At 41.2% G+C, this 15,382-nt stretch overlaps 1 protein-coding gene across 1 annotated transcript in view; it reads right to left on the bottom strand.

The window, feature by feature from the left end:
- LOC112107192 (lipoxygenase homology domain-containing protein 1) overlaps positions 1 to 15,382 on the bottom strand; it is a 198,931-nt gene that overhangs the window by 43,055 nt on the left and 140,494 nt on the right. Inside the window, exon 30 of the mRNA XM_026659537.2 lies at positions 8,493 to 8,662. Within this exon, the coding sequence (XP_026515322.2) occupies positions 8,493 to 8,662 (170 nt within the window). The remainder of the gene's footprint in view (positions 1 to 8,492; positions 8,663 to 15,382) is intronic.

Here is a 15,382-nt window from a genome sequence, read left to right as displayed (position 1 = left end):
ACCTAAGATACGCAACTTCAGCTACGTGAATAGCGTAGCTGCAGTTGCGTATTTTAGGTCGACTTATCTGGCTGTGAGGACGGCGGCAAGTCAACCGCTGCCGCGCCACCATCGACTCCGCTTCCACCTCTTGCCGCGGTGGATTTCCGGAGTCGACGGCAGAGGCATCGGGGATCGATTTTATCGCGTCTTCACTAGACGCGATAAGTCGATCCCCAATAGATCGATTGCTACCCGCCGATCCGGCGGGTAGTGAAGACGTGCCCTGAAATGGCAAACACCTTTTGAGATGACTAAATGAATTCTTTGCTTCAGTCTTCACGGCTGAGGATGTTAGGGAGATTCCCAAACCTGAGCCGGCTTTTGTAGGTGACAAATCTGAGGAACTGTCACAGATCGAAGTGTCACTAGAGGAGGTTTTGGAATTAATTGATAAACTTAACATTAACAAGTCACCGGGACCAGATGGCATTCACCCAAGAGTTCTGAAAGAACTCAAATGTGAAATTGCGGAACTATTAACTAGGTTTTGTAACCTGTCCTTTACCCAACAACTGGAAGATAGCTAATGTAATGCCAATATTTAAAAAGGGCTCTAGAGGTGATCCCGGCAATTACAGACCAGTAAGTCTAACGTCGGTACCGGGCAAATTAGTCGAAACAATAGTAAAGAATAAAATTGTCAGACATATAGAAGAACATAAATTGTTGGGCAAAAGTCAAAATGGTTTCTGTAAAGGGAAATTGTGTCTTACTAATCTATTAGAGTTCTTTGAAGGGGTCAACGAACATGTGGACAAGGGGGATCCAGTGAATATAGTGTACTTAGATTTCCAGAAAGCCTTTGACAAGGTCCCTCACCAAAGGCTCTTATGTAAATTAAGTTGTCATGGGATAAAAGGGAAGGTCCTTTCATGGACTGAGAACTGGTTAAAAGACAGGGAACAAAGGGTAGGAATTAATGGTAAATTCTCAGAATGGAGAGGGGTAACAAGTGGCGTTCCCCAAGGGTCAGTCCTTGGACCAATCCTATTCAACTTATTCATAAATGATCTGGAGAAAGGGGTGAAAAGTGAGGTGGCAAAGTTTGCAGATGATACTAAACTGCTCAAGATAGTTAAGACCAAAGCAGACTGTGAAGAACTTCAAAAAGATCTCACAAAACTAAATGATTGGGCAACAAAATGGCAAATGAAATTTAAGGTGGATAAATGTAAAGTAATGCACATTGGAAAAAATAACCCCAACTATGCATACAATATGATGAGGGATAATTTAGCTACAATGAATCAGGAAAAAGATCTTGGAGTCATGGTAGATAGTTCTCTGAAGATGTCCACGCAGTGTGCAGATGCAGTCAAAAAAGCAAACAGGATGTTAGGAATCAATAAAAAGGGGATAGAGAATAAGACAGAGAATATATTATTGTCCTTATATAAATCGATGGTATGCCCACATCTTGAATACTGCATACAGATGTGGTCTCCTCATCTCAAAAAAGATATACTGGCACTAGAAAAGGTTCAAAGAAGGGCAACGAAAATGATTAGGGGTTTGGAACGGGTCCCATATGAGGAGAGATTAAAGAGGCAAGGACTTTTCAGCTTGGAAAAGAGGAGACTAAGGGGGGATATGATAGAGGTATATAAAATCATGAGTGATGTGGAGAAAGTAGATAAGGAAAAGTTATTTACTTATTGCCATAATACAAGAACTAGGGGTCACCAAATGAAATTAATAGGCAGCAGGTTTAAAACAAATAAAAGGAAGTTCTTCTTCACACAGTGCACAGTCAACTTGTGGAACTCCTTACCTGAGGAGGATGTGAAGGCTAGGACTATAACAGCGTTTAAAAGAGAACTGGATAAATTCATGGAGGTTAAGTCCATTAATGGCTATTAGCCAGGATGGGTAAGGAATGGTGTCCCTAGCCTCTGTTTGTCAGAGGGTGGAGATGGATGGCAGGAGAGAGATCACTTGATCATTACCTGTTAGGTTCACTCCCTCTGGGGCACCTGGCATTGGCCACTGTCGGTAGACAGGATACTGGGCTAGATGGACCTTTGGTCTGACCCAGTACAGCCGTTCTTTTGTTCTTATGTTCTTAAATATTTTGTATCTAAATGCAAGCCTTCATATAATAACTTCCTGAAATCATTGTTATAGGAATAATAACATGGTTATGTACAAATATGGCAAAATCATTTGATGTTATGACTGGTTACCAATATAAGAAGCCACTTAAGTATAGAATATTTATATTAATGGCAATGAATTAATTACAGGCTGTGTGCAAGCAAACCCTCCCCCAACTCAGAAAGACAAGAAAATCATCATTCCAAAAATTGTCATGTAGAATCAACAACTTAAGCTAAAGATTTTGTAAAAGTCTATTTAATTTTAGAAGACTGGGGAACTGAAAACTCTTAAATAAAGAACAGGGAGTTTTGGATTTTGAAGACAGAATTTCATTTCCTGACAAACTAACAAAATTGAGCGAATATCTCAGAGAATGGACTGAATAAAAAGGATGAGTTAAAACTAGCTTTGAAAGTTATCTGTTGCCTTCCTGCCACAAGAAGAACAGAGGCAATTATGAAATGTAGCATATTCATTAAGCAGACTGCATGTTCAGGACCTGAAAGTTTCACCTAAGACAACCACAAAGGCATGAAGCCAATGAATGGGTGACAGCAACCAACACTGAATCTAAACAAGCCTGAAAGAGAAGTGTTTTCCTATAATTTCATGAAAATAGGAAGCAGAAGGGTACAAAATACTGAAGAGAGCACCCGCTCACTCCTACCCGCTGCTACCCTGCTCCAGCATCACACTTCCTAAGCAGGCTGCCACAGATAGATAAGAAAAACAGAGAAGATTCAAGAAGAAACCAACCCCAGGAGAACTTCCCCAGGACTTCAGCATGCATTGGTGAGAGGAAGTTAACTAAGATACTGCCAAGGGATTAGATTTAAAACTCTCACAGTGATTTTGTTGGAATATTAAAATGCTGTTGTAACGTAAAGGGCTAACTTTCTCTTTTTAATCACCAAGTGGTTAGACCACATATTTCTGGAGAGGAGACAGGAGCTAAACATTGGTAAACAGAGAAACAATGGGGCTGTAACTGAATTTACAATTGTTAATATTCATAATTGGTCTGTCTTAAATGACTTTTTTCCAAGTAACTAATTTAAATATCTTCTTTGATTTCATAGAAGTTAGTTAGGATTGCTTATTTTGTCCAGCTATAAACTTTTTAGGTTATTATTAATAACTAGACAGTCTACACTTGCCCTTAAACAAAAATTATTCTGCACATATATAAATAATTTTAAGAATCTAATAAAATACTAAAACCAAACACAATAATTTTGGGAAATAGTACACTTTGATCTTAACCTACCAAAAGAAAAACACTCTCAGAAGCAAGCTACTCTCAAGGGTGAAATCTGTTAGAAGCTCTCCAGAAAGATACATACAGAAGAGACTATAATGAAAGTAACCATAATTTGTGGTCAGCCATTTGTGTTGTTTTGTTTAATGTTTTCTTTTCCTTTCTTTTAATACTAAAACAGTCATAGGTAATCATTATGATTATTTTAGAACATAAGAATGGCCATACTGCATCAGACCAATGGTGCATCTATCCCAGTATCCTGTCTTCCGACAGTGGCCAATGCCAGGTGCTTTAGAGGGAATGAACAGAACAGGCAATCATCAAGTGATCCATCCCCTGTCACTCCCAGCTTCTGGCACTCAGAGGCTAGGGACAACCAGAGCATGGGATTGCATCCCTGACAATCTCGGCTAATAGCCACTGAGGGACCTATGCTCCATTAATTTAACTAGTTCTTTTTTGAACCCCATTATGGTTTTGGCCTTTGCATAGTCTTAGTTGTGGTGTCCCTCGGGTATGTAAAAAGAACTTCTGTGACTAAGTGGTGGGAGCCACTTTGACAGAAAGAGAGACACTTACTAAGAGCTGGCCTACCATTTCTTTTTTCTCTAAACTAAATATTTTTAGTAATGTTTAAAATAAAATTACTTGTTGTCCAGCAATTTCACACTATCCCTTTAAACCCCACACTTTTCATTTTCCTTAGTATTTCTGTTCCCTGTTGTTTTCACCTCTCGCTCTTTCCCGCCAACTCTGCCAGTCTCAGAGACACCACCACCATAAACTCGGAGTTATCATATGTAAGACACAGGAGGTAACTGTTCTGTGCTAGTCTGCACTGGAGGGCTTCAGCTGGAGTTCTGTGTCCAATTCTGGGCACCACACTTTAGGAAAGATGTGGACAAATTGGGGAAAGTCCAGAGGAGAGGAACAAAAGTGATAAAAGGTTTAAAAAACCTGACCTATGAGGAAAGGTTCAAAACCTGGGCATGTTTAGTCTTGAGAAAAGACGACTGAGTGGGGACCAGATAACAGTCTTCAAATATGTTAAAGGCTGGTATAAAGAGTGCAGGGATCAACTGTTGTCCACGTCCAAGAACTAATAGGCTTGATCCGCAGCAAGGGAGATTTAGGAAAAAATTTCCAACTATAAGGGTAGTTAAGCTTGTAAAGGAGGCTGTGGAATCCCCATCACTGGAAGTATTTAAGAACAGGTTGGACAAACACCTGTTAGGATGGTCTAGGTTCACTTGGTCCTGCCTAGGATTACTTGGACTTGATGATTTCTCAAAGTCCCTTGCAGCCCTATGTTTCTATGATTATATGATAAACACAACTTCTTCTTACTCAATTTATTTTCTACATTTAATGTGTATTTCTTTAACTTATTTTTAGTTGGTAGCTGACACAGTACTATTGCTATCAAAGTTTAAGATCAATGAAAGCAAGTAAGTTTAACTTGTACATTCTCTATTATTTATATATTTCAGTAATTTGTTCTTTATATTTGCTAACAATCTGTAATTAAAATGAGAGAGCTGCTGACATTTCATAGGAGACTTTGCAAAACAGTTTGGACATGATTGTTAACTTCAAAGTGTGCATGCATTTGTGGCAAACTTGTGTGAGTGCACCTGGAAAATCAGGGATATACATACTCTCTTGCCATGATGTGAACATAAGTGGGCACGTAAATGGGCAATATGCAGATTTACATGGATTTCTGGGATCAAAATTAAGCCCATTGTTTCAAAACAATGAATCTTGCATATACTACATTATCTGTGGTTCTTCCTTACTGCATTGTATTACTAAAGACTCTCCGTTCATTGTGACATCATAATCATTCCCACAAGTGTGCTGTCACAAATGGGAGCAGATGAACTCACTTATGAAACAAAGATCCTGTGTTTATTCAAATATCCTTGGACATAAGGAAGAAAGGAAAAGAACAACAGAAACCATAAGATATATCAGTTGAATTGTTTCTAAAGAGAAGGGTTTTCAAAGATTCCCCTGAAACACCGACCACTATTTAAAATCAGGCCTGTTCCTCTGATTTACTTAAAATGCAACAAAGCTTGCAAAATAGTGTGACTCATATTGCAAAAAGACAAACCTTCATGCACAACAAACAACTTTCAGAAAATATTAAGGTTTTGACACAAAGCAACAAAACCAAGGACATGAACAGCCAAGGGAAAATATAGCATGTTTCCCTAAAACTAAGCGAGTCAGAAGAATGGAAATGCACTTAGAAAGCTGTCAGTGTGGCATCACACCGAAACATGCCCACTGTGGAAAAGTGGAGGCCCCTTTAATGAAGACCAGAGAGAGAGCAAAGCCCCACTTATGTCCCTTGGACACACAGTCCAACCCTCTTCATCTTCAGCGTTCTGAAGGAAGGGAAAGGGACAGGTATAGTATCTTACACTAAGCTCCCAGCCCCCCACTTAAAATACAAGATCCCACAATATTAGAAGGATCAAGATCTTAAGTTCCAAACTGGCAAGCAGTAAAACCTGTACGTTTTTGAGGTGTTTCTGAGCATTCACCTAGTCAGGCTATAGCCTCCTTGGAGATGGATTAGTTCCAGGGGGAGATGCAGGGACTTTTACCCCTTTGAGACCCCAATCATTTCCTACTCATAAGGCCACAGCAGAGTTCCAAGTTTGGTATGAAAAAAAATCCCTCCATACAGTCTCTTTTAAATCTATTCTCATCCTCCTGCCTCTGTGTGGCCTGTGTGAAGGGGAAGCAGAATTAAATTCACTGCACTCAGGGAAAAACAGGGGCTTCTTTGTTCTCACTGGGGACAAGCAGCAGGCACAGCCATGGCTGCACTCTCCACTATACACTGGCCGGTATAATTGAGCAGCCATGTGGGGGCAGCAAGCTACCTGCCACAAAAGTGTGTAGTAATGGGTGCTTGGTCCTGGCCGCAGGAGCTCAAATAGGTGTTCTGCCTTCCTGAGGGCTCTCCTGAGGCAGTGCAGCTCCATGTTCCCCTTGGCTACAGGCTGTATCTCAATGGCACAATCTAACACTAAGAATTTTACACAGCCCTCATTACTGCAGGGTGCAAGAACATGTAGTAAAGATTTAGGGCCTGATACTTTATACATTAGAGCCAATGGCAAATTACCCAATGATTTCAGGGTTAACACGATTAAGAAAATAAAAAAATATGCAAGACAATGAGCATCATATGCTATAAAATACAAGAAAGGAATCATGTTTCTTGCTGATTTACATCCTTGAAACCCACTGTAATATAATGAGATTGCACTGGGGTCTGAACACTATAACTGAATGTAGTTGATACCAGTCAGCTCTGTGTTCTTGGGGAACCAGGGCGCAGTATCCAGCCTGTCTGACTCATGAAGGACACCCCCCACCAGCCTCTGCTTGAACCAAAACCAATCAGAGAAAAGACTTGCAGAGAGCAGTGAAGGGCGGTGGGAGACACACCTAGACCCCTCCGGACAAGGGTGATAGGATTAAGGCAACTCCTCTAGCCTCATCTTCATCGAAGATGGGACAGGGAGGCATCTCCATTAACATACAGAATGGAGAACAGAGATTCCAAGGCAAGAACTGCACTGAACTCTGGGACCAGAAAAGCAGGGAAGCACTGCATCATGCGGGATCTCTGCTCCAGATGTTAATGAAGCTACACCTGCACACACCCAGCTCAGCAGTTATCAGACCAATTCTAGTAATGAATACTTGATTGATATCCAAAATACTGAAGCATCTTAATTGCATTGTGAGCTCCCTCCAAGGAACATCGCCCAAAGCCAGGAATGATCAGCTCCCAGGTCTAGCCTGAACAAAACAACTTTAGTATTTTCCCTTGTTTACACATAAACAAATCTAGTGCTCTCCCTTGAACCACTGTTGTTTCTCTACAAAAACCCCTACCTATGTTCAAGTAAGTGTTCTGATGCATGGATCCAAACTCTGCATCAGTTCCACTGGGATTTCATCTTTTCCTGACTGATCGTGCTGGGGGCTCTGCCTGTCTCCAGCACTCAGGGCCCTGAGCTACCACCATCACCTGGGAACCCCGACCAGTACAAGCTTCATGGAGTGGTGAGATCCCCCTCTCTCTCTGTTTTCTTTTCCACCTCAGGTATAACTTTCTAACCCTGACTTGTTTGATCAGGTATAGTTTTCTATATATGACTTATAATGTAACTGCTATGTTTGTTTAGGCTCTCCTTGTGTGGTTATCACTATTATTCAATAAATAACTTTTATGGTTAAGCTGGTTGTTTCTCTTTCTCTCTCTCTCTGAGCTTTACTCTTTTGTGTTTTTAGCTTCCCCATTCACTCTGCAGCAACGCTTTTCCTACCTAAGCTAAAGATCCCTGTAGCGCCCAAAACTACTGCAGGATTTGCTCATCAAGTGGGTTACTACCAGTACAATTGTAACGTTAAAGTGGGGATAGGGATGTGCTGAACCTTGACATACAAGAGTGGCAGCTTGAAAGTGCTGCTTGATCCAGTCCGCTGAGTCCAGGGGCATATAAGGGTGGCAGACTGAAAGTGCTGTTCGACCCAGCCTGCTCAGGTTTACTCTATTCCGGTGTTGTGCTGCTTGATCTGGTCCACTCAGACTTGCTCTGTTAATACGTGTGTGTGTGTGTGTGTGTATGTGTGTGTGTGTGTTCATCTGGTTCAGGGGCTGGAGGAACCTTGGGAACCTAGGTCCTGGGGCTGGAGGAACCCAGCCTTTGGGAACCTAGGTCCTGCAGGATAGCTCCTTTGGGAAGGAACTTGGAGAAGGGAGAAGTAGAGCTCCGTATGAGAACAAGTGACACAAGCAGTACATTAATAGAATTACAGAACCCCCCCACCCAGAAGAGTTACCCTAATAAATGAGCGTACCCCAAAGTAACGAGCAAATCTGGTAACAAGTTGAGCAGGGTTGCAGGAAGAGGATGGCCCAAGATCTAAAGTTATATCATTCCATCTTTGTAAATAACTATGTCATTTGTAGCAACCAAAGCAGCATTTCAAATATATCCTTTGGCTAGAGCAGAATGTCATTATAATCTCAGTGCAGTATTGTATAGTGATGACTTACAAGGAATTCATCCGTTGCTCTGGGTAGAAAGCACACATATTCTGGGCTTTGTGGAGAAAGGAGAAGGTCACCACTTTTGCCCTTTGAGCCATAAATCACAAGGGTTCTTTTACACTTCTGTGGCTCTGGGGAATCTCTGGCAGTTTTAACCTGCACTCTCCATTGTCGTGCTAAATAAAAGCAAAGAAAAAAAATCACATTTTTAACAGTGAGTGGGAATACACAGGGATTTGTTCATCATTATTACTACAAAGCATTTGAACAGTGTCATAAATTTACATGATGCTTTACAAACAATGGACAGCCACACACACTCTGCCTCAAAGAGATTACAGTCTAAATAAGAGATGACGTACACAGGACTGCAGTTGAGGAGTGGATATGTAAGGGGATATTAATAATGTGGACAAGGGAAAAGGAATCCTTGGCTAAGTGGTTACATTAATTATTTTATTGCTATAATAATAGTGTAATAATTTATAATAAATTGGTTGGTATAATTAATTGTATTTATTTATGTATTTATTTAAATATAATTGATTTAATTAATTCATTAATTTAATTTCTTAATGTATGTATGTATTTCACATGAAAATTATTTATCTATTTAGGAGATGGTAGATTATTTAAAATGGAAGACATTAACATAGGAGTCACATGAAACAACTGAATACTAGAACACAGAGCTGCTTGAATAGTACAAATTAAACCATGATTGATTTTTAAATATTTTTGTCAATAAGAATGGTCTACTCAGTTGACTATGATTTGAGGGATCAAATTATTCACTAGGGATCCAATTTAAAGCCCAAAAAATTCAGTGGGAGTTCTTTCATTTTGCTTCAACATGATTTGGATTGGGCCCTGTTAGAGTGTATTTGGACAGTTGCCAAGCATTAATGAAATTGTTTGCAAACCATGAATTCTAGCAAAAATATACCCGGAAATTGTATCAAAGTTATGAATTATTCTCCTGTTTAAAAAAGTTGCAGAAAACAGATCATGGAGCAAAAACAATACTGTGTGACTTAAATGGATGCTAGTGACCAAAAGAGTAGTTCCTACTGGCTGGATGGAATTTGCCCATGATTTCAAAATGACTGACCCTTGAGGGATCATGCTGATCGTAGGGGGCGAAGGAACCTAACTGAGATAGGAAATTAAGAATCTGTGCTTAGATTGTGATGTGTACTTCTATAGTGTTGTCATTTGCTGATGATTTTAATATAAAGGAAAACTATTTCATGATCATGTGTCTACCCACAATGCGTGAGGTCAAGAGAAATTTTAGAGGCATTTAATTCACTTATAAACCTGGATGTATTTTTTCCTGTTCTTAAGCTGCATTTTTTCCTGCCTATTTTTTTCCTCCATCTGTTTGTTCTAGTTTCCTTGGCTAATGCTTTTTTCCTGTTTTCTTCTTTGTTTTATGTAGCTTATCCTGTTCCAACCCCCACTCTGTAGAGAAGGCTTTCTGTGTCACAGCTGATTGTTCTGTGGCTCTTTTGGGTTCAGACACAGCACAGCAGGCAGACATGCAGCTCACAGTCAGTCTGGTGGGTGACAGGCTAGCTTTTGTCTTTTTAGGGTTATTTCCAGGAATGAGTCAGATGCAATATGTGACAGATACAAACCTTGTCTAACGAGGAACTTTATTTGTTAGATATGTATGGCCAGGCAGCTTCAGCCCTGCTGAGCATAGAGATGCAAATTGCAGCTCCCTGTGCCAGCCTGGCATGGTGTTGCCCTTTAGGAATTCATGCTGGCGAGGGAAGTCATTGCTGGAACTGTTGCTCTTTTGGGTATTCCACTGGTTTTTTCAGTTTCAACCAGGTCTTCGCACAGTAACCCCACAGGCAGAGGGGCTGAAGCAGGGCTACAATGAGTCAGATCATCCCTTAGTCACCCAGGCCACGCCCTATCTACAGTAAGCACCACTCTCTTTGAGGGCTGCACAGGCTGCCCCTAGAACCTAATGGAACGGAGATTGTGACCACCACCTTATATCACAGTGCCTCCCTGGTAGACTTTCCTCCACCTGGGCCCTGCTTTACTTGAGCAGAAGGTGGATAAGCCAGGTTGAATCTGTCCCAAGGCAAGAAGGCAGCTGTGCATATGTAACACCGACAGACACCAGTCATCAGTGGGCTGGATCGAACCTGGGACTTCTGGAGCTTAGTGCATGATCCTCTACAGCATGAGCTAAAAGCCAGCTAGCTGTTAGCTGAGGCTGTAAAGCAGACTCATTTTATCTCTCTCTCTAAGTGGTCTCGGTGCCACTAGATGGGACAGAGCACCACACTCAGGAGGTGTGTGGGTTACACATAGTTGCAGGCTTTCTGCTGCAGGATGCAGCGTGCTGAGCACATATTATGAGACCAGGAAGCGATTCTGAACACTGTGATTTATTTTAATTGTTGCCCATGGTTGTATCTTTTCTTAATTATTATTTCCAGAGAAAGGTTAATGTATCAGTGATCAAAGAGTTGGGAGTTTACCAGGAAATGAATCAGTGGTTAACAGATTTAAGGCCTCTTAGGCATCTGCGACTGCTTGTTCTCAAGCGTTTACTTTTCATTCCTTCCACAGTCTAGTGTCCTGGCCAAACCAACCTAATTGCATTTTCTCTCACTTTGGTAAATTCATTTCAATCTGCTCACTCCAGAGTCAGAAGAAATGTTTGTCTAACACTTTAGCTCCCTTGGACATTTGCTTATTAAAAAATGGCTACATTAGAAAAGGAACTAGTTGCAAACATCAATTGGTTGATGTATAATGCAATGGTGGTTGGGATGGTGGTTTTATATTCATATTTGGTTTTTGTCCAAATCTGGAAGTTCTCCCATCACTTCTTTCAGTCCTTATTCAGACAAAATCTGCCACTAAAATCTGTGGAAGCTCTGGGTGCTTAGCACCTCTGAAAATCAGGCCACTATTTAGGTGCTTCATTTTAGATAACCAGGATTGAAAATTTTGGCCTTTGTACCTACCTTGCATGGCCACATATAAAAAGATGCATTTACTTAATATATCATGTACCATTCACTGTGTTAATGTCAGTGGATTGTATTATCTGTATGTTATGTTTATTAGCTATGGCCCTTTTCTTTTGAAAAATCAGTCTGGGACTTGTTAAATGAATTAGGGAGAGGAAGTGGAAAGGCTGTTTTTCAACAAAGTATCAAAATTCTCTCTGTCTTCTAAAAAATCAATGTAACTAAGGCTTTCATCTTCATGTTAGCCCAGCAATGCTGGCAGTGCATAGGCACTTTGTTAACTCTAACAAATGAAGCCGAATCAGCCTTAATGACATCCTCCCAATGAACCTCTTTGACACTTTGATGCATAGAAGAAATGCTTGCTGCAAAAGTGGGAAAATCAAACCTGCAGTGACTTCTGCACAAAGAATCAAGAACATTTAAAACAGACACTATATTTTAAGAGTGAAAACTGTAAAATCAAAAGAAAATAATACAGGGGGCTACATCTTCTTCTTATATAAGCAATGTAGGTCGTTGTTGGTGTTTTGTAGATATTGCTCTATGATTTTCCAACATCAGTGCTGTATGTTCTCAGGACTGATAAGGACATACCACTTTCTTAGATGTAGCAGCTGCTTAAATTATTTTACTGAGGGAATGCACAGAGATCATGGAAATTTTCTGGTCTCTTAGCTTGCTTACTTTGCTTGTCTTTCAGTAGCTTGCTACAGAGTTTGCCAACCTGCTTGATTTGCTTCTTCAGTAACTTCAGAGTCCACCTGACAAAGGGCATTGTCGCTGCCGTTTATAAACAGGGCTGTCACAGGACACTATCAGCAGCAACCTGATCACTGGCATTGCTGTAGCCTGGAGAAGGCTGCAGGCCCACGTGGAGGCAATTGGTTGCGGGATGAACACTGAAAATCACTGGGCTAACAGTATAACTGGGAGGATATAAGTGGAAGGAACAGGAAGCAAGGGGGAGCCCAGAGGGTGAGCCTGGGCTGAGGAGTGACGGCTGTGGGGAAACCTCCCCATGCTCTAAGCCAGCATTACACTACGATACTTTGTAATGAATGAATGAATACATGGTGAAAGAGTAACAACCTGGTGTGTGTTCATGACTGAGACCACACATACTGGCCAGGCAGTGGAGTGCACCGGGTAGCAACAGAGGTGCCTGTGACATGGACTAATATTAACCTGCCAGGAGCCTGTAGACTACCTGTGATCATTTTTACCCCATCAGCAGAAATTTGAAGGAGGAGAAGGGACTAAATAAAATCTGAGGAATTTCTGGGGAGAAATTTTTCTGTGTTTTCTATTTGTTTTTATATATCTCTCTGCCCAATATCCTTGCATGACAATATCTGTTAGCTGACCTGCTTTCACTGCTGCTGAATCACACTCTGTGCAACACCCATAAACTCCTGCAATACCCCAGCGCACCTCATGAACCACACTGCAGGAGTCTAGCTCCTTTTAACTGACTACAACGTAAACAACACTGTGGTACACTATATCTTGCTTCTTCCCTTATTGTGCATTATTCTGAGACTCCACCTATCATGAGGCATGGGGGCGGGGAGGTGGGGGGAAAGAAAAAAAAAGAGATTCACCCTGATTCTCATTTGAGTGCTGAGAGCAATTATCCATCTTCTTTGCCAAGGCAAGTGTATTGGAACCCCTCTCTCTTACATCGAGCACCCAACATGCAATGAAGAGGGCATGAATAGATCTGCTGCCCTACTTGGTTTGAGAGAGTCTATCTATGATCTGAGGATGCTCCGGAGCTTGGTGTAGCTCTGCCTCCTGCAGGCAGAACCCTTGCCTTAGGTAGCTCGTGGATATCTGTGTTGTAGCCCATTTGCTGGTCTCTAGAATGAATACTTCATTTATAGAAAGTAGAGTGGCAGCTTGACTGAAAAGTGCTGAGATTCAACTAGTGCTCAGGAGACCTGCTTAACAATGGTGATCAGCTCAGTTTCAAATACCCCTATCTGAGGAGAAGGCAACGGGGAAGATGATGGCTGAGCAACATTAGCCATATCCAGATAGAAGGAGATTGTCTGGGTTTCAAGAGTGGCTTATTATCTCTCAACTGTTTTGATGTGGTGACCTTTGCTTTCAGACAGACCTCAGCACAGTACTCCATGCCTCTGTGACCTTGAGGCAAGGCTGGATTACTACAATGCCTTTTCCTGATGGCTTCTCCTGGAACTCACTTGCAGACTGCAATTACTGAAGAATGTGACATCTTCACTGCTCAAGGGCCTTCACTTGTGAGAATCAGTAACACCAGTGTTCTGCCATCTGCACTGGTTGTCTATTATTCTGTGAGTGTGTTTAGTATTTAAAGACTTAAATACAGTCTGTGAGAGGGTGTATACCTGTCATACTATGATCTGCAGTACCAATTGAGATCAGCAGAGTTGAAACTGCTGGGTGCAGATTTGAGAGGTCAGAACAAAGGTCTTCTCCATCAAGGGTCTGTGGCTCTGGGGAGTGTTCTCTACTTTGACATACACCCAGATACTGCACATGAGTGGATACCTATGGGTTGAGTTCAAGACCTCCTTCCTAACCCCTTTGTTCTGTTAACCTCAGTCTTGTCTCTCATATTATTCAACAGCTATATGGCATAGCTGATTAGACAACACAGGCTAAAATGTCACCAGTACTCAGATGACACACTGCTCTACATCTCCTTTACATCAAACAGTACCATCTCCTGGCTTTCTCCATGCCCAGCTGAAATCAACACTTGGATGAAGAACAGATGGCTAACGATGAATCAAGCAAGATGGAAGTGTTGCTGATAGGCCGAGGGAGGCTTTTCAAAAAACTTGCTTCCTCTTTAACACTCCCACTATTGAGAACATCTGCCCTCAGACTGACAAATCAGCTTTGGTGTCCTTTTGGACTCCTCAATGCTACCAAAGGCTCAGATAGACATGAGATGAAGAACACCTCACTACCTTATTGGCTGGCCAAAAGATTGTGCCACATCCCGTCAGACATAGACATAGTCATGATCCATGCATTCATGCTTGATTATTGCAATGGAATACATCTTGGAATGAAGTCACACAGCCTGGTAAAACTCAGACTAGTACAAAAAACAGTAGTCCATCTACTTAGCAACACAGGCTGCCATGAACACATCTCCCTGATGCTCCAATCTGAACTGAATGCTTATTGAATGCAGAGTCCACTTCAAGGTCTCTGGTGTGATAATCAAAGCTCTCCATGGGAATAACCCTAACTACCTGAGAAATTGCCTCTCCATCCATGAAAGCTCCATTCCACTGGAACAATGCAACTGTTGACCAATAGGGGAGACTTTGAGAGCAGGACACCAAACGTGCTGAAGTTGGACCTAGATTTAGCCTATGGGGCATATCCCACAAAAGATAAGTAACCACAAAATTCACCATTTTCAAAACTAAATGCAAAGCTCTGTTCTTTGACTTTATTTTCCCTCAGTAAGATTTTCAGATACAGACACCAACTCACCCACCACACTAACCCACAAATGTAAATCAAACACCTATGAACTCATCAACTTATTTCTCCTTAAAGCTGGCAAGGAAGAAAAAAGAGGTTATTTATAGTGTTAAATACTTGAGCTACTACAATGATAGGCACTATATCTGTGGATAGGTAAGTAGACAGACAGATTTCTAATATTAAGATTTCATTTACTCAGCCAATTTTATTCAACCAAATGAAGATACTGCGTTTAACTACACTGACCAATTTTATAGCTTAAGTCTAAATTATTTCTGGATACGCTTAGAAAAACTCTGCTGAACTCTGACCTGAAACTGTTTCCACTGTCACTTCACAATACATTTTTCAACTCACTGATGCTTGTTGGGGGAGCTGTCCCTGTGTATTAAATGACAG

This window comes from Terrapene carolina, unplaced genomic scaffold (assembly GCF_002925995.2).
Source record: "Terrapene carolina triunguis isolate 2854851 unplaced genomic scaffold, T_m_triunguis-2.0 Scaffold58, whole genome shotgun sequence".
Lineage (NCBI taxonomy): Eukaryota > Metazoa > Chordata > Testudines > Emydidae > Terrapene > Terrapene triunguis.
The sequence above is the reverse complement of the archived record's forward strand: the minus strand, read 5'-3'. Positions and strand labels throughout refer to the sequence as shown.